Consider the following 26145-nt stretch of genomic DNA (forward strand, 5'->3'; position numbering starts at 1 on the left):
TTTACTAGATGCAAAACTTTTGTAGTTCTCTTTGGAAATACACTTTTGGGTATAATCTCATATACCCATGGTACCTTGGGAAGCACACTTTTGGCCATAACAGTAATTAAAAGGTTCTGAGAGCGATTCCAGACAATGTACAAACTAGGCCTCAAAGTCCTGACAATTCAAATGAACTTTTTAATCGTGATCATGTTCCTGCGTAGGGTGAGCGAATTGTAGGCATTAACTATCCAAGAACCCTATCTATACATACATATGGATAGTGCTCATGAGAACTAATCCACACTTCATTTTAAAAATTTCACTTTTCCATCTGAACCATTAAATGTAATTACTTGCCTTCTTTCAGCACCCAAAAATAGAGGCACTACTCACATTATTTGTGAGAAGAGCAGTCATGTACTACTTACAAGAAACAGAGCTAAGAAAGCTATTCTCTTGCAGTCAGACTCCTTACAAACAAACCAAGTGTGTTTGCCACCCGAAATAAAAAGGTCACTCTGGCGTTTCTAGTGACTGTCTCCATCAATGATTTATGCATGGCCACAACATAGAATGCAATCCACACTTTCACAAAACACTATTGCGTGGATATCCATGCAAACTGGGAGGCAGTTCTGGGGCAGAGAGTTCTGAAACGCTTCTGGCAATCCCACATACATTTCACTTCATCTTACCTCAAAAGGGTGATCCCATTACACAATCTGTACACAGCAAGTGATTACATAAAAGATTCTTGCTGCAAAATAATAAGCCACTACCTGTGTCAAAGCCCCTTTCAGAGGGTCATGGGGCATGCAGGGTATACTGGGTCCAACCGTGGGGTTTAGGCCTTTTATTTCTAATGTCCAAATATGCCTTCTGCAATTGAGATTCAGTGGTAGACATGTATAAGCATTCTAAGACTCCCTCGGGGGAAAGTTAGGGGGGTGGATATAGATTAGTAAACACAGCTCATCTCAAAGAGCATGCAGCAGCAGCAATAAATCCCTTTCCAACCAAATACCTTTACTACGAAAACAAGTATTTTATTGCTAACTCGAGTCATTCTAAGATTCCAAAGGAATCTTACAACATTCATAGATAACAACACATTTCCACCTTGAGGTCTGGGCTCTAGTGTTTCATTGGCAAGTCCCTGCCCTTCCTGTTGCTCCTAATGTGATTGAGGTTATTCCCAATTCCCTGGTGCCGGATCCAGGGAATGCTCAATAGTAGGCTTAAACTTGAGAGACCATTCTGACTCTTCGATTACAATCAAAAGTGTCTTAGCGCCGCAGTGCTTTTTGCAGTCAGTTTTCCGGGGCCCAATAGGTCCGTAAGAAAGGAAGCGTGCAGCCTCTTGGAGGGTGCCACGTCTGCTGTCACTCTCAACAGCTCCAATCCTGCTCAGATCAGTTGGCTGCACGTGAACATCGCGGGAGCACTCAACAGGTGCAAGCTCTCCTCTGAGCCTATGCGGTCATGCTCCAGCATTGATCAGAGGTGTTTCCGTGCTCCACCTGAAGGGTAAGTGCCCACGCTACCCAAAGGGGGAGGGAGGGTGATTCAGATGCTCCTGATCTCAATCCTGTTGGAACCGCGATGCTTCCACAATGTTCTTACTTGATCCACTGGGTCAGGTCAGATGCAGTCCTCATTGTTCCTGGTGACCTTCTGGGTCACACCGGCTCACAGTTTGCAGGATCCTGCCCAATCCAAACGGCACAATTATTCCCAGCAGCCCATCATGGCATATGGGGTTGCCACGCCACTGCCACACAATGCTTCAGCACTTACCACACAGCAGTCTTTACCACAGAGGCCCCTCCTGGCTTACTTGATCGCTGCTACAGTGTCTCACAGGCTTCCACCCTTAACGCACGGCAATCTTTACTTGATGGTCCCTCTTCTGGCATACAGTGGTCATCGAATCAAGTCTGCACATGAGCAATGATTCGACAAGTGCAGCAATCGTCTCCTCACACCTCACTTTGGGAGCCGACTCAACGGGGCTACCCACTGGACCTCGCTCCCTCCAACCCTCTTCTCTTCCTCACAGGGCGCACTGGTCTTAGCAAGCAGGCAGGCGCTGGTGCTCCAGGCTCCAGAGCAGGTGACCTTGGTTTCCTGCTTCCCTTGGTCGCCTCACCCTGCAGGGAGACTAGCAGGCCTTGGCCCCCAGTCCTTTCCACAGGACTGTGTGAGGAACTTCCCCTCCGCAGACAGCCAGTCTGGCTGCTCGGTAGATTACTATTTTTGGGGTCCCAACGTCCCCTTCTTATAGTCCATTTCCAGATACTAAATGTCATTTAGGGTCTGGGTCTTTGAAGTTGTATTTTGGGATTCTGTTTCTTTTGAAGTACACACTTCTCCTCTCCCTCTTGAAAAGCCAGGATTACAACAGGAAATACTTTGAAGCTGTTAGTCCCACAACACAGGCCACAAGAGTGATTACAGTTCACACCTGGATATCAGCCGTAATGATATGGGCATCAAAAAGCTAATCCCGGGCTCACAGACCCACTGTTTATGATTCCATTATCAGCCCCATCTCCTCCCTGAGATGTGTCCAGGTCCCTTTCTTGTGATATCTCACTCAATCAAAGAGCATCCTTTGAAGTGAACAGGGGGAGCCTCGCTCTCCCTCTTCAGTGTGTCTCGCCCAGCTCAAAGGAATGCAGCAATACACACATCTGTCTGAGGGCATTCCTCCACCTCCGCATGTCTTCACCATGCAGGCCTGGGCCTCCCAAAACGGAACCCAGGGTCTTCTGTGTAATGTACCATTATAGGCAGGGGTGCACTCAGTGCATGTATGTACACAGCACACACACTGTCCGGCATTGTTACCTCCATGGATTGTGCCACCACAGACACACATACACTCCGAACACATATTGTGCATTGAGTGTATGCACACTGACCAGTATTGTAGCCTTTCTGTGTTGCCACTTGCAGGCACACATGCTGCCAGCACACACATTTGCCATGTGCGTGCTGCACAGGACTACACCCTTCATGTACTAAACTCCTTGCCTGTACACATACAGCCAGTACATGCGCTCACCATGCACGCACTGCACACCACTGCTCTATTCCTGTCCTGTACCCTTCCCAGCAACACATACAAAACCAGTGCAAAGTCACCTCTCCTGCACTGCGTAACACTACACATCTAACTGATGCAGTCCAAGGATGATTTAAGCACACAGCAGTGGAACTTAAAAAAATTAGTGAGCCTGTAGACCTCAGTCCAGTGACACTGGTTAAAAAGGACCTGTTCACTTCTACTGATCCCTACACGGTATACTGCTACCATAGCGTTTGCACTGCTTAACTCCTGGTGAAGTTAGTAGCTTTCCACACGATTAGGGTAGTATTTGGGTGCCCCTCCCAGTGCAACAAGACTGCAATCCGTGAGACAGGCCAAAGTTATGGTGCACACGCATGATCCGTGCAGCTTTCTTGCTTGAGCTTTGTGTGCCATTTCAGCTTAGAATTAGAAAAGACAGAGTTTCATGGCAAACGTCCTTCTGTACTCACCTTTCCACTGCTTAATCTGTATTATTTATCTTTTCATTCCTCACACCTTGGCAAGATGTATATTTTGAAATTACTTTGTGTCAACATGGTCTTTCACTGCTCTAAGGACTATGAATATTGAATGCTTAGGTAATAATCACCCCAACTACTCACAATGTTCTAAAGTATTACAAATGACACATTAATATCACATATAATGTCCTATTTACCTATTTTCTCTGCTAGTCAAAAGATCCCCGAAATGCCTGCAGATGTTGTTGGTGCATTGATGTTCCTTGAAGACTATGTCCGTAATACTAAGCTTCCAAGAAGGGTAAGAAATATTTCTTGTCAAGTTCACATTTGGGTACAAGTTGTGTTTTCTGTAAACTGTGTGTTTTGGGAAAAGGACATTATCCCAAGTAAACTGATCCCAGTAATATATTTGGAGCTGTTGAGTGACAGTCACTGTCATCATTACCATTGCTGCACTGTGCCACTTGTGATCCTATTGCTTCTTTCATTACCACCAACTACAGGATTCCCCTACAGATGCATAGATTGTTAGATGCTGATTTCTTTTAAAGTCTGAGCAACCATGGCTAAAGCAGTAAGAATTAACTTTTTATGTCCTCATTTATGATCGTTACTAAGAATTTGTATATGCACCTGGAATTTTAAGAAATCAACCTCCCAGCTGTATACAAAGTATGTATTTTTGTATGCATATTGGCTTTTGATTGCACATTGCATGCTGCCCCATGTCTACCCAAGAGTACACAGATTGTAACTGTCTGCTGAGACTACTTGTGAATAGTGCAGATCCCAACTATTCTATGCTCACAGTACAGCTGTCCTGTTGGAGCAAACTGGGCACAATAAAATGACCCCTAATATAGTGTATCCCATTATCAGGCTTCCCTACCTCTCCTGCATATCTTCTACAGTGAACTCAATATATCTGTGTGGTGTTTTCTGTGGAATCACAAAGAAGAAACTACATTTACCAACTCAAACCAACATCCACCTTACATCCATTTCAGATCATCTGTGGTGTACCAGTATAAATCCGTATATATAAATGTGAAACAAGGCTTAATGAAGACAATTGAAGCATGCTGCCAATACTTAAAGATTTTAGTGTCACAAAAATTCTGAATGGATTCTGGGAACGAGCTGCCAGGTGCTCAAAATCCACAACTGTATTCCAGACAGTCGTCTTGTTCTTTCACAGAACTCTTTAGTCTGCTCGAATCCAGCCATTGCTGTTGGTGAAAATTTATTCTGAAGCACATGCGCCAAACAAAGCCATCTCCAGTACTGGTACAAAGTCTCCAAGAACACTGTGACCATTATCTGTCTAGTTTACAAAAACTTGAAATACCTCCTTCTATCAACTCTAGATTTGGGCTTTCACATCTCCCATTTGAAGATTCGACTTTGTGACAATGTAATAGCTGTTCTGGTACAAAGAGGAATCTGGACATTTTCTGATCTCACCTCCCCCAACGCCACTCTGTCTGTCGGTACACAGCTTGAAAGTAAAATTGGAGATTCAGAACAAACTCAATCACACCAGAATCCATATGGGCTTTCTAAATAACGGCACCACTCTCCAAAACAACATTTCACAGAAGACGTCTATAAATAACTTTGCAACACTGGCATCAATGGCATCTGATAATAATTGGAGAGGTAGGTAGTTTCTGGGAGTCATAGTGTGTGGTTACTGTATCTTGATGTAGTATTCTTTAGAATAGGTGATTCTTCAAAGCTTTCATAAATTGGGACAGGATTGTGGCACTCCGATGGATACAGGTATCTTGGATGCATAGATGGAATAGGCCTCTTGTCCTGGTTTTCTTCTTTTTTTACACTTCTTTGTCTTTAGTGTGATTGTGCCCTAGTTATTCTGAGAACCATCAGAGATGGCGAGCCTCTCAGCCAGATAGGATTAATAAATTATGTAGCTAGGTTTGATGATGGCGCGGGTCAACAAGTGGTGCCAGTGGAGTTAATTTAGGATGCTAGTGATGTGATCATATTACTTCAGGTCCTGGATTAGATGTGCTGCAGCATTTAAGATGTACTTAAGAGGGGTCAGTGTGACCTCTGCGAGCAGGGCTTTCCCACCATCCAGTTAAGAGAATTAAGGGGCTTGAACAGCAGTTCTGAAATCTTTCTTGAAGAAATGGTCTGACTTTCTTTAGAAGAGAGAGTTGGTCCAGACTATATTTGTTTTCTAGGCAGTGAGTTCCTTGAGCGTGGTGATGATAATAAATCGGATGGATTTGGCATAGGGTGAAAGTTGGAATTTGAAGTTGTTAAGTCTCATCTTGAACAAGGTTAGGAATTTTTCTTACTTCTTGGTAAATACTAGGACTTCTTTTTTAGTGGGACTGGGCTTAAGTTCGATGTTGGACATCCAGGTTTAGATCACGTGCAGATAGTGTTTGAGGTTTTGGAAGCCTTGACCACAGGAGATTTTAAACCAGAAGGACAGGGAGGGAGGACAGGATCTTTAATTTCCTCCCTTGGTGGTGATCATCACATCAGACAGATAGGTCTTGCAAATCTTACATCATGGCTCTGCCCTGCTTTTTCTTTTTGCCCTGTCAAATATTGCTCCCACATCAGAGCGAATATCCAGAGAGCACCAGCCCATTCTGCTGCATGAGATGCACATGTTACTCTCCAAGGGTGACATTAAAAGGGTACTGGACTCAGTGAGAGTTAACAAGCTTCTCCTCTTTCTATTTCCTTGTGCCGAAGAAGGATGAAGGTCTCAGGCCTACTCTGGACCATCAGCCCCTACATACCTTCCAGCAGAAGTACAAATTAAAAAAGCTCACACTGGCCCAGAACTTGGCTGCCCTGGACCTGGGTGACTGGATTGTGGCCTTGGCCCTGCCGGATGCTTATTTTCTTATACCCATCCTACGGGGTGGAGGGGAGATTGACTCTAGCGGAGTGGAGTGTTTCCTGTTACGCAGTGGAAGCGACGAGTGAGGCAGTAGAGGCGAGCACAGACCGGAGCCACTGATAGTAGCTGATGGCTGACAGATATACCCGTCATACAATCCCATAGAGGTTACCTGCTGTTCAAGGTAGGCCAGTATCATTTTTAGTTAACAGTGTTTCCTTTCAGTCACACCAACATCCTTTGGGTGATCACAAAATTAATGGTGGTGATCGCTGCCCACCTCCACAACTAGATGTTCAAGGCGGGCTCACCATGGTCGGTCATAAACCACTCCAGACAATGTAGAGCCTCCTGACATCTTTGAGGTTCACTATAAATGAGCCAAAGTCTCTCCTGACTCCTTCGCAGAGGTGTCCATTCATTGGCACGATCCTGGACACAGTGCAGGCCAGGACCTTTTCCCCTTTGCAAGTGGTTGAGGACATTTGGGTTATGAACCCATTGTTTAAGCCTCTGTCTTGGATCTCTGCGCGAGCTGCTTTGTGGCTTCTTGCCGTCTTAATAGCATCTTGCATCTTCCTCTTCAGCTACACCAAGTAGCAGATGTCAAGCTCTGCAAGAGAACATGAAGTTTCAATGGGCTCAGCATCAAGATTTGAAAGAAAGGTTTCATCCAGATCTTGTAGTAGCCGGCTCATGATCTGCAATGGTGGCTGCTTGAACGGCATTGGTCCATCGGCAGGCCTCTTTGTTCCCCACTCAGAGCTGACAGTGGTGACAGATGCACTCCTGCTGGACTTGTGGAGGAGGTAGTGATCAGAAGCTCAGCACCATATCAATCTTTTGGAGTTGCGGGCATTCGCCTGGCTCTCAATGCCGCAAAAGCCATCAAGGGGAGGCTGGTGGGGATTTTCCCAGAAAACACCACAGGCATGTGGCATTGTAACAGGAAGTGCAGAGTGTGGTCCTGGGTAGTGTGACAGGAGGCTCTGCACCTCTGGAGTTGGCTGACATAACAGGGCATTTTCCAAATTGAGAACCCCCTGGCAAGGGTCCCTGAATGGTAGAGCTGAGCAGGTGGCACCTGGCAAATCATCCGACAGTGAGAAGTACCATAGCGAGATATTTTCGTCACTGTCAAGAATGTGCAGTATCAAAAGTTTAGCACGTTGTAGTTTCTACAACAACACTTGCTAGGGGATGTGTCCTGGCTGGAATGGAACACTGGACTCCTGTACACATTTCTGCCTGTGTAGAGCTCATAAGACTGATCCTTTGCAAGCAAAGTTGTTGAACATACTTTTGTTTGTTTTATCTTTGGTCCAGCAAGACCTCACAGTGGGCTCTATTAAAGGGTATTGTTGGCCCTTTCAGCTTTTCTGCATCTACCTGACCAACTGTCTTTGTTTGAATCACCTGTTGTGATGAGATGTATTAAAGATTTGACATGTTCCTTCCCAAACTGTCTATGATGCCATTATGAGACCTTAAATTGGCCTTGATGTTTTCACCCTTCGATCTGATGCACAGCTGCTCGCTTCCCCTGGCTTTGAAGACTGTCTCCCTTATCGCAATTACATTAGCTCATTGTGTGAGTGAACTCACAAGCACGCTCAAATATGAATATTCCTGTCATTGAATATGATGCTACAGGTTAGTCCCCCAAAAACAGCTGCAGAGGTGCAGGAAGAAGCATCAGTATTATCACATCCAATTTCAACCTGCCTCACTGTCATCATCTTTATTTCTAAGGAAAACAGTAGTATGAGCAGTTCAAGTTAATAAATAATAATCAAAATACTGTCTCAATCATGGCGTTCTGCTAGCGATTCATCACTGAAACCTTCCAATCTTTTTTCTAGCAGATGAAATTTGATGGTGAAATTGGATGTGATAATACTGATGCTTCTTCCTGCACCTCTGCAGCTGTTTTTGGGGTTGTACAAGGACCTTCAAAACTCAAGTCTCTGGAAGATGGCTTACCATCTTCAAAAGAACAACCATCTGATGACCATACACAGTTGTGCTAATCAAGGTAGCACAACTTTTAAACTACATCATCTACTTGTTTACTGAAATTTTCTCAAACTGCATGCTCAGCAAAACTTTCCTTCAGGATCTAATCTTGGCAGTGTATGAGATTCCAATTTGACCCAGCAGGCTACTGGCAAATACCATGTCAACACAAGCCAACTACCTGTCAGCTGATGCCTGGAAATCCGATGTCCCAAGCATTTTGTGAAAAAACCTAAGCACTTAACCAGCACTCTACAAGATAAATACTCAAAATGTGCTGATATAACAGGGATGAAGATACTTGCATTAGACAACATGTTACAAAATACCTATGTGTGTCGTAAAGTGCTGCCTAATAAAGGTAGAAATACTACCTGCGTTGTACTTATCTCAGTGGTAAAGACATGCATGGTGAAGGATGCTTGGTAAAGGTTGTTTCCCCTCTGGAGCCCATCTTAGAGATCATTCCATCAGTGAACTATGCTCATTTCAGGAGTCTCTCTTTCACATCAATTTCTTATCTAAATAGGTCATACCTATATGCATAGAACCATAGGCCATTGTTTCAGTGAAGACCCATGTAAATCTGTATGCACAACACCACTGCAATGCACTCTGTGAACAAGGGATATGGTGTAGCATTGATAGCTCTGTGTTCAGAGGTCATAACAAATAGATGTGGGCCATGTACAAGAGGAAAAAGCTATGTGCCAGTGATCTAGCAGTATTCACAATATGCAGACTGACAGGCTAAGCAGACTTCCTTCTGCTGAGGAGTTAAAAGTAATGTCGTAGGTGATGTTGAGCATTTTCAATGCGTTGTGAGAGATAGTAGATATACTCACAACAAGAAGTGTTAACTTTTCAGCTATGTCCCAGGGATCAATTGATGGCAGTTGTTTTCTCCTAAACAGTAATTTCCCCATTCATTGATCTGGATTGGCCAAAACAAAAGTGGCATGCATATCTTTTAGAACTCTGTGCATGATCGCCATGGGCATTACTGTGAAGGAAGATCTTTTGTCCAAACAGAATGGCTTAGTATTACATCATCCAGTACTGCAGACACAGATTTTGAGGATGGGAGGTCAAAGGCAGGATTGAGCTACGTAAGCACCACTGTGCAAACTAACAGCCTTCCTCAGACTGCCTGATAAATCTTCTTTCTTTAAAATATCTCTAGTGTGTTTATTAAAGGGTGCGACAGATCCCAATCCTCAAAATACTTTCATTATGCCCTACTGGGAAGTAATACTGGTGCTTCGGTTGAACCCCTAGACTCATGTTCGTTGCATCTTCGTTGCATCTAAGCGCCATGATACCCTTGGGTGAATGTTTTGTGCTCTATAAGTCTCTTTTTCATATCATTTCATTCCTTTCATTTCATAAAGACAATTTTCTTGGTAGCCTAACATCGGCTGGAATCTGACATCCCTCATGGGGGTAGTAGTTTTATGGACCACCAACATTACTTTCACTGGTCATCTGTCTCAGATATGTAGCTTGGCTGGTACCAGTATCATTGCAGCATCTTTCAGCACTGCTTGAGGTTTTTGCTAACCATTTTATGATCCATTCTCTTCCTAAAGCAACTTCAAAGTTGAAGAATATGTGGGAAGAGATAGTTTCTCTTATACATGTAGAGGCAAACGTTCCTCTGTATTTTGTGGTGTGGTGGAGTCAGTTATCCAAATTTAACTGTTTATCACAATGAAAGGTCCACTTTGGGGAAAAAAGAAAAAAACAGTTCATAATCTAAGAACATTTATTATTCAATCAATCCAATCTTCAATTGAAAAGCCAAAATTACAATAATTTCCTAAACATTACTCACATAATCGATAAATCATCATAAACTGTGTCTTCTATCCCCATAGTCAACATGTGTTTTGCAGTTTATGATTCAAGAACAAGTTCCTTCGTTTAAGATATACATCAAGTATCACTCTAAAGCTGCCAGGCATCAGGAAATTTCTCCCCATCTTCAGCCAAAAAAAAACAGAGTACATATGCATCCTTTGCTTATTGTAGCCTATCTGCTCCATATCTTCCATTCATGTAATCATCCACTTGGAAATAGAATAGTCCCAGCTTTAGCGTAGCATCATCGGATTATATTTTAATTCACTATCCATTACATCCATAAAGGTCACAGAAATGTGATTAGATCATTGTAGTGTTCGTGCCTCGGTGACCTATTAATCCACCACGCGAAAAAGGCAGATCAGCAGTATGGGTTCTCATGCCCTCTGATACCATCGAATTGAATTTCTGTATTTTTCATATCACGGAATAGAAGTGGCACAGTTTTTTGTATAATGGCAAGTGCTCCTGGTAAACCCGACACTCCCCTTTCCACGCTAACAATGCTCCAATAAATCTACTTATGTCAAGGTTGTGAAAAATTCCACTCTGGGAAGGGTTGGGCCAACTACACATCCTGTCTTAACTGTTTCTTGATAGAAGAGTGGGTATTCTCCTGTACTTTGAGTAGAAATACTTGATATAATTACCTGAAATCATCAATTATCAACAATGTTCCATGTACATTATAGAATTGCAGATTCAAATATTAAAATGCCGTTAATAAATATGAGAATTCTTGCAAGTAGAATGTGTCCATCTTTTTTTTCCCGTAAGAGATAGTGTTAGACCTGTCAGCCCTTTGGGTGGTCCCTCCTCATCATTATTTATTTTGTCCCACTTTTGCCTCAAACCCTGTTATGAATTTTTCCTTTTTGGGAACCACCAGACTTTTTAGTGTTGATGCAGGGTCAGGGAGCCATTTTCCCTACCCCTGGAACTTCTGTCTGAGGGCCTGAGACACAAAATGGAGGCCACCTGTGACATCATCAGAACCCACTGGAGATTTCTAGAACCTTCTGCAACATTCTGGAACCCTGTGACAGTTGGAGGCAGTTTGGAATGTTGGGAGACCATCTCAGTGTGGCAGTTGGCACTTGAGTGGAGAGAGGACAGAGATTCAGAAGGAGGAAGGAGTGAGGCAGCAGGGGTGGAAACCAGTGCTTGGAGTGGGGTCCAGAAACCCACCCTTGATGCTAGTCCCTACTGACCAAGCCCAGCCTAGAGCCCTGTGTGGGACCAAGATCAGAAAAACCATCTTAAGGACCTAAATATTGTGAAGAGGCCTTAAAGAAGACGACCAGCAAGTTCCTGACCTGTACAGCAGTGTCCTCCTGGAGTCCTGACGTCGAGAAGCCTGGAGACCTGGAGCCCGAGGTGGAGAAGCGGCGCTGACTGAAAGCAGACGTCGTACCCGGAGCCGCCAGAGGTCGATAGAGGGCGCCGACGGAGGTCGTGGAGTTACCGGAGGTCGAGTAGGAAGTCACCTGAGGTCGAGGTGAGGCGTCGACGGGGGAGTGAAGTCCGCCCTCCGGAGTCGCCGGAAACCAAGGTGAAGCGCGCAGGAGGTCGGGAGTGGAGGTCGCACTCCGGAGTCGCCTGAGGTCGAGGTGAAGCGCGCAGGAGGTCGGGAGTGGAGATCGCACTCCGGAGTCGCCGGAACCCGAGGTGGAGCCGACGGAGGTCGGGAGTGGAGGTCGCACTCCGGAGACACCCGGAAGCGGGGAGACCGAGACCCTGTGACGCCGGAACACGACATCGAGTCAAGGCCGCCCAGCGACATCGATCCGGAGCAGCCTCACGGCACCGACCCGGCGTCAGGTAAAGCAGATCGACGCGACATCGAACCGGAACCGCCAGACGGCATCGACACGGCGTCAAGTGGAACAGATCGACGCGACATTGAACCGGAGCCGTCCAGCGACGCCGAGCGGAGCCGATCATCGTGAAAAGGGCAGTAAGTGGTAGAAAGGGCATTTGAGGCCCTGTGGAGCCCTAACAGACCATTCTAGGGGCTAAGGGGGTGTTAGAACCGGCCTGGGAGTGCCAGGGGTGAACTGAGACTGGTGTAGTGACCTCTGTGAGGGGTTGTGTATTGTGGGAGAGCCAGATTCGTAGGTTACCCTTAGTCTACCTCAGTGCAGGCCCAGCCTTGACCAATCTAGGTGGGACACCCCCCATGTCATCCAAATGACCACAAGCTGTACTTGGGCATAGTAAAACCAGACTACCTCATAAATGTGATCTGATTTGCAATTGTTATTGATTGCTTATATTATTTAGTGAAGGCGTTTTATTTATGGTCTGACTGTATTTATTCCTGCATAGTATTTATTGTCTGACAGTATTTAATTGCCCTCTGTATTTATTGCACCTATATTTATTCCGCGTTTATTTATGACCTGATCCTATTTATTGAAACCCCACTGTGGTATTATTTATTTGACCTGCTCTTTTGAGGAAAATCTTATTGTATTGTATTTTATTTATTTTTATGAAACCTGCAACTAAGAGAAAAAGATAAAGACAAACTACTTTCTTTCATAATTTTTACGGTGTAGTGTCGTTTTTGGAACGGATGAATGCATGGTTATTGTGAGGGTGTGACGTACGCTTAACACGGTGCCTGCCCCCCAACCGCTCGAGCCAAGCTACCGTTGTGCTTGGAAACCTGGTGACTGCTGACCCGGTTGCCCGGTTTCCAACAGATAGCCTTGATTATAGTTGCACAGTTATTTGTAATACTATTTTGTTAATCCATATGCAGCCAACTTGTGTTTCGCCTCCTGTGACTACACACACAAACTCTCACTCTTTCTCTCTCTCTCTCTCTCTCACACACACACACACACATACATACACACACACTCACTCTGTAGAGTTTGTGCTCTCATATTGATATACAGACAGACCCTGGTTTCTTTGTAGAATGTATGTACTACCAGGAAAGCCATGCCACACGCTATACCATTTGCTCATCTCTTCCAGACTGAGAATCTAAGTGGATTCCTACCATAGGACACAAGTAATTTGCCTTGGATAGTTCTGCTATCTGGTATTTTGCACAGCTTGCTGTTTGCCTGAAGGCCAACCCTCTTTGTCAGAAATGGTTAAGCTGACCACAGCCCAGCTCGCAGACCCCATGGAAATGTTATTCTATTACCTTCTGTAATGGTCTAGCTATCTCTATATCACCTTGAACACACTATACATAATGGATATGGGTACCAGTGTTGCAGATATGGCTGCTTTTCTTCACCTTCTCCAGAGCTATACGAGTCAGACTAGGCATGCCATAGGATAGTGACTGGTTTTAGAGTAATAAAACAGACCCATCACTAAAGCTTTTTAAGAAAAATGGGACAAACTAGGTTGTTGGTCTTAGATTCTCAGGCACACCAATTAAACAGGCAAAACTGCAATTTAAGGGTGTACTGCAGGCCCTCTTTCAGCAGATCACAGAATTTTCCTTCACTTCAGCCTAATGAAACCTAGAGGAGCAAGCATAGGCTGTTGTGGACTTGGTTTGAGGAGGGAGGTTAAGGGGCGTCTCTTCGGGCATCTGCCAAATTTTTATTAATCTCTTATAAACAACCCTCAAATAAGCAGAAAGAGTTAATCACTTGACAAGTGGAGAGAGATTACCTTGAACCAGTGGATCTTTCAAATTAAAGAATCAGGATGTTATCATTGCCTTCCTCCTACTCAACCCATCATCCAACATGCACATCATTACGAAGGATGTTGAGACCTTGCTTATGATTGACACATTGAAAAGGGTTTCACCAGATTGCTTTAAGAAGGCTTGGAACTCCAGGTACTTTCAGTTTCCCACAATGTGGTATGACCTTTGCCAGATCCAGAAACTGTGAATTCTTATTATTCTGTGGAAGGACTCCTGTCCCTCACAGCAGTTGCAGAATTTCTGGTTTAGACAAGACCGCACTCCTTTACACACCTTGGTTATTCTGAGACTAACTGTACAAACTAGACCAGCTTTGTATGTAGAATTTATGAAAAAAGAAGATAAAAGTTGCCCTCACCATGGGGTAGGCCCCTGGGCCTTTTTTATGCAGGCAGGGATGCCCAAAGAACACAAATGTTATTAAACACAATTTACTAAAGAGATCCTTAGAGAATATCACATTGAGTAGCACATCAGATGGCATAGAGAATGCTGGCCCTAGCTACAAGAGGACTCCACTTAGTCATTTCAGCTAGGGTTCCTGTGGGCTGTGTTTCTCTTAAAAATCGAGTTGTATTTTGGCCTATGGCAGTATCTGAAAGAAACAGTTAGTTACAGATTGCTTACCTTAGAATTACCCCCAGGCGTCAGACTGGATCCGGAAAGTTTTTCGTCAGCAGTACCCCTGCGCGTCCGAAGGTGGCATCGGTTGACTCCGCGATCGTCATTTGCGTCGTGGTCGCTGGGATGGCGTCGCGATAGCTACATAGACGCTGCCCTCACGCTCTGACGTCCGTTCTTTCTTTTTCCGTGCCAGCAAGCACAGATCCAGAGAGAGCAGTCCCCCAGTCACTTTTTGACTGACTTTTTCTCGACTTTTGTCAACATCGTTTTTGAGTCCATCGACTCCTGGTGCACAAGGGAGCCCGGCTTCAAGGCTTGCGGTTCCTGTAAATTACTGATGTCGGTGACGGATCCGCACCGCATGTGCCTCTTCTGCCTGGAGTGCAACCACGACCCCAAGTCGTGCTCCGACTGCCGGACCATGAATCCGAAGTCTTTGCAGAGCGGTCCTGAAAGCTTCTTGAGGCGCGGCAGTCGGCTCCACGCCGTTCAAGGTCCCGGTCACGTAGGAGGTCGAGGGACCAGTCGCAGAGCCACCATCATTCTTCATCCAAGTCTTTGCAGTCGGGGTCAGGTAAGTCGAAGCACAAGAAGAAGTCTAAGAAGCATCGTCACTCTATGACTTCACCCCGTCCGTCAGCCGACGTGATGAGGGATGCGGGTGGTGCCCCTCCCGCAGCTGCGCGTGCAGAGCCGGAAGAGTTGGCTCCGGGTTTCTCTCCCTTTCTGGGTGCCAGGGCGACTCCTGTCCAGCTTCATCAATTTTACGAAGCAATGCATGCCATCGTTAGGCAACCCGACTCTGCCGGCGCACCTTCGGGCCCCACGTACTTGGCTTGGGCCCCCGGGCCTTCGACACCGACTGCTCCAGCCTCGGCACCGCAGGGTCCCCTTGAATCCAGGCCTGGATCAGGATCGGCGCCGGTTGACCTTATTACACCTCCCCGTGCGCCGTTTCCACCGGCACCACGTCTGCAGCCGGCGTTGGCTGTGTCCCCGGCCCCCACCTCAAGGTAGATACAGAGCCGGATCGGCGTTGACCGACGCCAACGAGTACTTTTGTGCCCCTGTTCTACCCGGGCTCTTTTAGACCAGATTGGGAGACAGAAGAGGATGAGGAGGACTGGGAGGGTCTGGAGATCCTCTAACTGACCAGTTGGGCTACGAACCGGACTGGAGAGAGGAATTTGGGGAAGCCAGTGGTCTGGATACCTCATCAGACCATGGCATGTTGTCTCCTCCCACCGTGGCTACGGAGGAGGGAGCATCTTATGCCGTGGTGTTGTGTAGGGCGGCCGAGGCTCTCCACCTCGTGCGACCTACGGTGGCAGTCAGGACTAACCACCTGACAGAGGTGCTTCAACCAGCGGCGAGCTCTTCGGAGCCCCTGCTACCGTTTAATGAAACCCTCACTGACATCCTTTTGGGCACCTGGTCCATAGTGAATAAAATGATTGCCCGAAACCACTGCCCGGCTCCGGGCGACCCATCTTTTCTCTCCTAACACCCCACCCCTGAGAGCTTGGTGGTCCATGCCTCTACCTCCATAGGTGCATTCCCTAACGCACCACCTGATAGCGAATCCAAAAAGCTGGACCATCCTGGGAAGAAGATGTTTTCTTCCTCCAGCTTGAGACTGTGGTCGGTAAGCACCGCATGTCTGATGGGCTGTTCTACCCACTCTGTGTTGGATACGGTGGCGCAAGTGCCGCCTCAGTGCCTGGAGAAGGCCCGGGCCGTACTCTCCCGTGCAATTGTTGAGGAGAGAGACGCAGCGAAGTTTACCGTCCGCTGTGGGCTGGATACCGCCGACTCACTAGGCAGGACAATTTCCACGTCGGTAGCCCTGCGATGCTACGCCTGGTTGAGGTCGACTGTTTTTTCAGGGGATGTCCAATCCACTCTTATGGACATGCCCTTTGGCCGTCACCTTTTTGGCGACAAGGCAGACAATGCGCTAGAGCGCCTTAAGGACTCTCGGGCTACCCACCCTGCGCAGTCTGCTTTTCGCCCCTTTCGTGGCTATGGAAGGGGTGCCCCGCCACGTCCTGCCCATAGCCACAGGCTGTTCAGCTCCTGCGCGGCCGAGGACGTGGGAACCACTGCCATGGTTCTGGGGGCCAGCAGGCGGGCCAGTCCACCACAGCCCCCTCTGCCGCAGCCTCCAAACCCTCCTAGTCCGACCTTTCAGGGTCACCATTCGCCAGTGGGCGGCAAGATTCGCCATCACCTCCCACGCTGGCATACCATCACGTCAAACAGGTGGGCTTTGCAAATCGTCCAAAGGGGCTACTTCCTCCCCTTCGAGACTACTCCTCCATCCATGCCACCTCAGTACCATCGCATGTCGGAGGATCACCTGGCCCTTCTCCAACAGGAAGTTACGGCACTCTTGGCCAAGGGTGCCATAGAGCGAGTTCCTGTCCCAGAAGTAGGTTGTGGTTTCTATTCCCACAACTGTCTGGTGCTCACGAAGGACAAAGGCATGCGTCCTATCTTAGATCTCAGGGAAGTCAACTGCTTCCTCTGGAAATAACAAGTTGAAAATGTTGACGCTAGCTCAGGTCCTGTCTGCCCTCATCCCTGGACACTGGATAGTGGCGTTGGACTTGCAGGACGCTTACTTTCACATCCCTGTCCTGCCAGCCCACTAGGGTTATCTATGTATGGTTCACGGTAGGCCACAAGCACTTTCAGTTTACTGTGCTCCCCTTTGGCCTTACCAGCGCCCCACGGGTGTTCACAGCTCATCTGCGCAGATCAGGGGTTCCAGTCTTCCCCTATCTCGACCACTGGGTGTTGAAGGTGGACTCGCCCCAGACTGTCGCCTCCCACCTCCAGGCTACGGCCGACCTCCTGCATTTGCTGGGGTTCTCCATCGACCTGCCAAAATCACACCTGATTCCCTCTCAGAAGCTCCTCTTCATCGGAGCTGTTCTGGACACAACATAGTTTTGGGTCTATCCTCCCAAACAGCGAGTCCGGGATATTCGGGCTATGATTCAGATCTTTCAGGCTCTATCCCGGGTTTCGGCTCCTGGGCCTGATGACCTCCTGCATCCTGCTGGTGAACCATGCCAGGTGCCATATGCGGACCCTGCAGTGGGACCTGAAGTTCCAGTGGGCACAACATCAGGGGAACCTGTCCGATTGCGTCCAGATCTCGGGGGGGCAATGCACATCAATTGCAGTGGTCGCTTACGAACCAGGATTGGGTCAACGGCAGATCCCTCTCCCTTCCCCAACCAGAGTTCACAGTGGTGACCGATGCATCACTTCTGGGATGGGGCGGCCACATGGGGGAGGCGGAGATCAGAGGCCTGTGGTCTCCGGCGGAGTCCGGGCTCCACATCAACCTTTTGGAGCTTCGGGCGATTTGTCTTGCACTCAAAGCATTCCTTCCCTCTGTCTGGGGAAAAGTGGTGCAGGTGTTCACGGACAACACCACCGCCATGTGGTACTACAACAAGAGGCCCTCCGCCTCTGGACATGGCTGGAACATCAGGGCATATGCCTGGTGGATCAACACCTGGCAGATTCCCTGAATGCCAGCGTGGACGAACTCAGGTGCATGATAGATCACGTATGACGTCTTCACTCGGAGGTGGTGCAAGGATTCTTTCAACAATGGGGAGAGCCTTGGTTAGATCTATTTGCCACCGAAGAGAACGCGCAATGTCAGCAATTCTGCACATTGGAATTTCCAAGACGGCACTCGCTCGGCGACACTTTTCGTCGTGAGTGGAATTACGGTCTACTATAGCCTTTCCGCCTATACTACTTCTTCCCAGAGTGCTGAAGAAGATCATGCGCGACCGGGCCCAAGTCATTCTTGTGGCTCTGGATTGGGGACGAAGAGTTGGGCATCCCTAGCTGCTACACATGGCCATCGATCCACCGATCAGACTGCCTCTTCTGGAGGATCTTCTGTTGCAGCAGCAGGGGATGGTCCTCCACCCGAACCTGTCTAGTCTCCACCTCCTTGCGTGGAGATTGAGCGGTGGCAGTTGACGTCGTCTGACCTGCCTCCCGAAGTCTGTGATGTTATCTTGGCAGCCAGGTGTCCCTCCACTAAGATGGTATACACCTGCAGATGGAACAAATTTGTAGCATGGTGCGCAGTAAAGGCTGTGGATCCCCTTTCTGCCCCTCTTTCTGAGGTTCTCTTGTTCGTCCTTTCTTTGGTCCAGCAGGGCTCTGCTCTGGGCACTCTCAAGGGCTACCTCTCGGCCATTTGAGCCTTTCTTAGGCTTCCTGATCAGCCTTCTCTTCTCAAGTCCCCTGTTGTAAATCATTTCCTTAAGGGCATTACTCATCTTTTTCCTCCTGTTCACTTCGTAATGCCCCAGTGGGACTTGAACTTGGTTCTTACCTATCTTATGTGCGCTTCCTTTGAGCTGCTACATACCTGTCCTCTCAGGCTTCTGACTTTGAAAACTGCCTTCCTGGTGACCATCACCTCTGCACGCAGGGTGAGTGAGCTGCAAGCTCTTTCTTCCAAGACTCCCTTTCTGGCTGTTCATCCGGACAAGGTCGTCCTCAGAACTAGACCTTCATTTCTTCCCAAGGTAGTTACTCTTTCCACAGTGGCCAAACCATCACTTTGCCCACCTCCTTTCCGCCGCTGCATCCTTCAAAAGAGGAAGTGAGGCTCCACCGTCTGGATCCAAAACGTGCGCATTCCTTCTACTTGGATCGCACCAAACAATTCTGGGTGGACGACCAGCTCTTTGTTGGTTACGTGGGCGCTAAGAAAGGTCAGGCTGTGCACAAACGGACCATCTCCATGTGGGTCATTCTGTACATCAAAGCCTGCTATTCTTTGGCAAAGGAGCCTCCAGTGGGACTGCGTGCCCAATCCACCAGGGCGACGGTAGCTACCACTGCTTTGGGGCGGGGAGTTCCCCTTAATGACATCTGTCAGGCAGCTACATGAGCATCGCTGTACACATTCACCAACAACTACTGCCAAGTCCGGAGGGACGGCTTCTTTGGCTGTTCTGTCCTCCAGGACTTTCTGGTGTGAACTTGGTTCGCAGACCCACCTCTGGGGTTGGTATTGCCGGAGTATCTATTCTAAGGTAAGGAATCTATAACTAACTGTTTCTTTCAGATGAACAAGTTACTTACCTTCGGTAACGATATATCTGTAAGAAACACAGGTTAGTTATAGATTCCTTACTGCCCCACCCATCCTTCCCGTTCTGCAAACTGACTTCTAGGTTTAAGGATTACCTTTCAGGGCCCTAGTTTGGTGCACCAGTTTTCAGTGTCTTGCATTGCTCTGCGCTTCTGGCGTGGAAAGTCGTGTGCAGAACTGATGTCGGCGCACGAGGGCGGCATCTATGTAGCTACCGCGATGTCATCCTGGCGAACACCATGACAAAGACGAACGTGGAGTTGACTGAAGCCACCTTCCGACGCGCACGGGTACTGCTGATGAAAAACTTTCCAGATTCAGTCTGACGCCTGAGGGTAATTCTAAGGTAAGGAATCTATAACTAACCTATGTTTCTTACAGATATATCGTTACCGAAGGTAAGTAACTTGTTCTTTCTGTCTGGAGTGATGTCCAAACATCCTTACATTTACAAGCTTTGCAAGAGGGAAGAAAGACTACAGAAGGTTCAATCGTTTGATATTTTGGCAGTCAACATAGTGATTAAGTGTGTACTAGGATTGTCAGTCATGTGATGAGATTTGTGTCTGTGAATCTATGTAAGATAAAGTATTATTATTCTTATTATTATTATTTTAAACTGTCTCACATTATATTCTTTATATCAGGCTACATGGAGCGGGGACGCTAGGCATGGCACTAGGCTGCTCCTTTACTATGTAGAAGACAGGAGTCAAGTGGTGAAAATGTATTATTTGTCGCTCTGTATTTAAACCAGTGAAACCGAATGTGCCGCAGGGCTCTTCATTTAGTCCCACCCTCATGAGAATTTGCATGCCCCCATTGCTCGCTTGATTAGATCTTTTAGTCTCACTTTCATGACTTATGGTGATGAAACACAGATGGTCATTTGCTTGGATGATACCATAGGCCACACCAAAGCACAGTTCAAATCTTGTTGATCATCCGTCTTGTTGATCAACAGTTACATCTTGGTGGCAGAAAATACCTTGAAACTGAACACGGCCTAGACAGAAATCCTTGTCCTTGGATACTCAGAATATGCTTGGTTAACTGATTTGAGGCCCTGCTCAGGCCCTGGTTTCTTTGGTGAAGGATGTAGGCATCACAGGTGATAAACCTTTATCCAATGCCACACATCAACAAGATTACACCTTTCTTCTATTTCTTAATTAAAGGGATTAAGAAAATGTGTCCTTTTGCAAAAAACGGTTTTCCGGGTTACCCTTTGTAGTAAGGTAGGATCTGCTTTCATGGTTAGCCCACTTTTTGCTGGTTAAATTTAGTTTTATGACTAGTCTGACTGGGATCCTGCTAATCGGGACCCCAGTCACTGTGCTCTCTCCCTAAATTTGACAAAGGTAAGTACTTTGGTACCTCCACAATTGCCTACTGGTGTACCCTTATAAGTCCTTAGTATATGGTACTAAGGTACTCGGGGCGTAGCTACACCAGGGGTCTCCCATGGGCTGCAGCACATATTATGCCACCCATGAGAGACCACTCAAACTGTGACTACAGGCCTGCCACTGCAGCCTGAGTGGGCTAGTGCTTGCACCCCTCACAGCAGATATAAGATTCCTTATATCTGAGGTCGCTACACTTAAAATCTATAAGTCACCCCTATGGCAGGCTCTTCAGTCCTGAGGGCAGGGTGCTTGGTTATAAGGGTGAGGGTGCCCCTGTATGAGCAGGACAGCCCTACAAACCCCAGAGACGATTCTCCAGGGTTTGTAAGTGCGTTCAGCCATTTGATACATATAGTTGACATCAAGTCATTTACGAGATGTCTAGCTTTATATTGGCTGCCCAGAAACCGGTCATGTTTGGTATCAAAAATGTTGGAATCCTACCCAACAACGATTCCAGTGTTGGATGTAGCATCCCATGTAATGGGGGGCTCTCTATGGGCACCCCCCTGTATTCCCGGTACCAGCCTTTCAGGGTCTAACAACAAGCTAGTGCTGCTGCCGGCCACAGACCCAATTCTGCCCTCCTGATGCTGAGCTGAGCTCGAGCAGGAGAAGGTAGAACAATAGATTTCCATGCACAGGGAGGTGTGACCACCTCCAAGACAGGACTTAGTGTATTGGGCTGTGGTGGGGGCGCTTGTCAGCGCCACCAGACTGCTTTGAAGGGCACATTTGGTGCTGTCCTTCCATACTCCAGTTCGAGTCAGTTCAGGGAGCCCTTTGCTCCCGCTCTGGTGCGAAACTGGACAAAGGACATGGGAGTATCCTGTCCAGCCTCTCCTCTGGGAGGGACCCCTGAATCGTTCCAACCCTTTCACTAGGGTACCTAAGGTGTTACCTGTGGGTGGCTCTTCAGATCTGTTGTGGGACAAGATTCAGATCTGAAACCACTTCAACAGTCTGGGCACCTGGACTTCACCTGGAACCGAGACTGCACCAAAGAAGACTCCTGCTGCGCCTGGTCTCCCTGTTCTGCAAGTCTTCTCCCATCGTATGTGCCTATGCTTCTTCCAGGCTCCTCTCCAGGCCTGTGGGCATCAAGGACAGGCATCTGCAGGCACCGCAACAAAGCTGACCGGTCTGCTGCTCCTGACATCCCACAGACTCCGAAAGGCTCAGCAACACAGGTGGAGGTTCTGCAAGTCGCTCGAGGCCTGACCTGTCCTCTCAGCAAGTTGGATGCCAGTACCCCTCGTCAGAACCCCTGTGCACCCCATTGACTTGCAGTTACCAAGGCGTGTTGGCTCTGTACTCCAGAGATCTTCTGGCAACAAGAATCTCCAGCATCTCTTCCCACCAAAGTCTTCATCCTCACCGTATCCTCTGCACCGTTGGACTGCATCTTTGGTGAGCTGCTTGAGGTCCTCTTGCGATTTCTGTGCCTTTGGCCTGTGGGTTCTCTTGAGGGTCTTCTTTGGCTCCAGTGGGCTCCCCTGCTTGCTTGGGGCCTGCTCTGACTCTCCTGCAAATGGGGAGTCCCTTGGACCTTGCTGGTCCCAACGTTGGTCCTTTATCCTTTACCACGTCTGTTGCTGCTGGCAAGGCTTGTTGGTGCTCCCGCCGTACACCGACCCCCTGGTTCTCGACTTCCGACGTGGGACAGCTCGTAAACAGCTCCTGGTCCTCCACAATGTCACCTGGTCTTCCACAATGTCACCTGGTCCTCACAGCTGCAGCAACAAGGTCACCGTCATCACTCCTGCATCTTCTGTCATCGGTGGTCATTGCTCTTCCGTGCCTTCTGGTCACCTCTGAGTGACATCGACTCTGTCCCCTCTGCTTGCAGGTTCTTCTCTTCAAGAATCCACCCCAGGATTCCTCTGGACTCTCATCCTTTTTGACAGCGGCATCTTTCCTGAGGTCTTTCATTGTGGCCTATGATGGTTTCAAACGTCCCTTCACACCTATGTAGCCGGCTTCCCTGGTGTAGGTATCCTGTTTCCTTCGGTATGCACGGTGGGGTGACTCTCCAACCTTCTGTCTTCCACTGGGTTTTTTCAGGGTCCACTGGGAAGGGTCCTTTTTCTTTAAAACTGCAACCGCAACTGTCCCATTGACTTGCATTGAGCACGCGGCTGTGTTTCCACTCTGCACACAGCATCCGTGGAATTCCTGGGTGCTTACCTCGGGTGGTTGCTGGTGTCCCCAGCTCTTCTGAGTCCTCTAGCCCAAGTTCCAACTTTGGTCGTAGTTCACATTCCACTTCTTTAGTATATGGTTTAGTCTCATCCCCCCCCCCCCCCGGAGACAACTGTGTATTTGTGCTTACCTGTTTACAATTGAAGTATTGTGTGTATTTGTGTTGCTATCTCCGGGTAGGAGATATACCAATGTGTTAGTGAGTGTGTATAATAAATAGACATATTTTTTTAACTACGTTGTGTGAATCTTTTTCCTTTAACCTACACTAAATGATGAGTTCTGGTAAAACAAGCTACTTAACACTCTTGGACTAAGCCTGAAGGTTGCTCTCCACATCTGCCACTTAGAGAGCTTTCTATGGTTTTTTAAGGCCACTAAAATCACCATAAGGGTTGTCTGGATTAGTGCAAAGTGCTTCACTTAAATGGGTGTGCACCAAATACTAAGCCAGTCTCCTACACCCTTCTGTTACAGCTGAACTACTGCAGTCCCCTAAATACAAGCAAAATAAACGTCATCCGTTTCAGAACCTGGCTGCCTGTGCAGTGTTGGGTTTACACAGTCGTATCAAGAGGTCTGCAATTTTGGCAGAACTCCCTTCCTGCAGGCAAACACATTTTATTCTAAAGCCTCTGCATAGTTCATCATGCATTCATCAACATGGGCCAGCGCCTAACCAAAGGTAGTAAATCATTCTTACTAGATCTTTCCATTTGTCTACAGCAGCACTGCTTACTGATTCTTTATGCAAAAGATTGCCCTTTTTAGGTCAAGCTTACTGCACCGTACTTGCGCCGTCTGTTGTGAATCCTGGGTTAACCAAGAACATACAGGGAATTGAAGCCTATCCAACGCTTACCATTGATTGGCCTTACTGTCCCTCTCATTTTCCTGCTTCTTGTTTAATTGGTTCAATCTTGTTTGTTCTTCCCTTGGAGCATTGCCACTTTAATGTCTTTGATTGCCTGCTTTCCATGCTTGCTTTCTGTGAACCACTTTTTTCTTTTTGTGTAAGCACTCTATCGTAGTACATCTCTCTAATTCGTTTGATTAAATTGCCCCTGCCTGTTGCTTCTTCTCCCCACTCCCACCCTCTGTTTCTTTCCCACACTCTCCTTTTTTGCCCACTGTGCCTCTTCACTGTACTTACCCTGGCCCACCCCCATTCCTTGTTCATCCTGTGTGTGTCTCTTCCAACTGCTCCTCATTGCTCTCTGGCCCACCCCTGCTCCCTCTTTCTCTCACCTGTTGCTTCTCCCCACACACCTCCATGTTACCTCTACCCCCCACCGTTGTTTTCTACCCCCACGCCAAAAAACACCAGGCCACCTTTGTTTTCCCTGACTGCGCAGCCATTTTAAAAAAATACTCATTTTTTGTAGACGCACATGCGTGTTGCATGCGCCTACAAAATGACTGCGTCAGTGTAATTTAAAAAAATATATATACTTTAGCCATGCAGTATAGCATTGTTGATGATGTACAGCATGGCTAACATCCATTGGCAAAGCCAATAGTTCCCAAAGGTGAGACCTGCTGGCTTTGCCAATCCTTGATATTGTCTGCGCCGCAAAATATTAGAATGAGCGGCACAGACATTTAAGGTCCCATCAAACCATTTTGCCTTTAGGGAACTTTAAAGACCTGGCTTTTCAAACTAACAATCAGCACTATTCATCTGGATACAACCCTGGTGCCCATGCTACTCTTGCTGTAAGAGTCATGATTTGCAAAATTGTTAACATAACGTTGTTGATTTACTGTTTCATCACACTGAACCCACCCTTTTTAGGTCTCGCCTGACCCAGCGCATGCGCTGGTCTGGCGAGACTTATTGAGAGGGCTCCAAAAAGTGCTACCAGGCCAGCCTAGAGCTACAGTGCATGTGCATGGGCGCGCATGCCGCGCTTTACTGCAATTACTATCACTTTCGCGGCCGCACGGCCGCTTTGATGTTTGATCATGATCGCCATCGCAATCACTCTTACTTTCGCGGCCGCACGGTCGCTTTGCATAGGAAATAGGTCTCGCTTCTGGGACCTTATAAGTATTTAGTTATGCAACTGTTGCATGGCTAAACACTTATAAGGTCCCAAAGGCGAGACCTATTGGCTATGCCAATGCTTGTTATAACAGGTTACCCTAGAAATGCCTCCAGTCCAGGTTGCTTGGCACGTTGGATTATGTCTGGGTTGCCACCAACGGGAGAGCATTGCTGGATTATGGACAATGATAGTTAAACGATACCACTGCAAACTAAATATAGGGATTTTAACCCCTGCCGCATCACGCACCCAAATCCCACACTTAGAGGGTCTCCCTTGGAACGCGTCCATATCTTTGATTATCTGGGAGTTACCCTTATTGAACACTTTAACTGGTACACGCACATTACAAAGTGTAGCGTCAGATTAGAGCAAACCTCAGGGGATATAGTCAATTTGAATAAGGGCTCACCTTTTCGCACCATCTCTCCAGCATTACAAGTCTATGACTATCAGGCATTCGGCTCAGCTATGGAGACATAGGGATGCTTCCACTCTCGGCTTAGCTGAAAATCGCTTCATGTGTGAATTAACCGGCCTTCCCATTAGCACCTCAATGCTCCCCTATAGGTTGGACATGGGGCAGAAAATATAGTAGATGTAGTCGGTTTAAGGCCAAACCTTTATTTGAAGAGGCTCTGGGCCACCCTGAACTGTTCGCCTACCTGTCAGGCCTGCTGGAGATATTACACCTAGTGGGTGCTAAAGACAATCTGCGGTTGAAGTAT

The 26145-nt window shown here is 47.3% G+C and overlaps 1 protein-coding gene across 1 annotated transcript in view; it reads left to right on the forward strand.

Annotated features, from left to right (window-relative positions):
- The window catches only part of WASHC5 (WASH complex subunit 5), a 330547-nt gene that overhangs the window by 303127 nt on the left and 1275 nt on the right, over positions 1-26145 (forward strand). Inside the window, exon 28 of the mRNA XM_085604961.1 lies at positions 3754-3841. Within this exon, the coding sequence (XP_085461087.1) occupies positions 3754-3841 (88 nt within the window). The remainder of the gene's footprint in view (positions 1-3753; positions 3842-26145) is intronic.

Source organism: Triturus cristatus, chromosome 5_1 (genome assembly GCF_964204655.1).
Source record: "Triturus cristatus chromosome 5_1, aTriCri1.1, whole genome shotgun sequence".
NCBI classification, from domain to species: domain Eukaryota; kingdom Metazoa; phylum Chordata; class Amphibia; order Caudata; family Salamandridae; genus Triturus; species Triturus cristatus.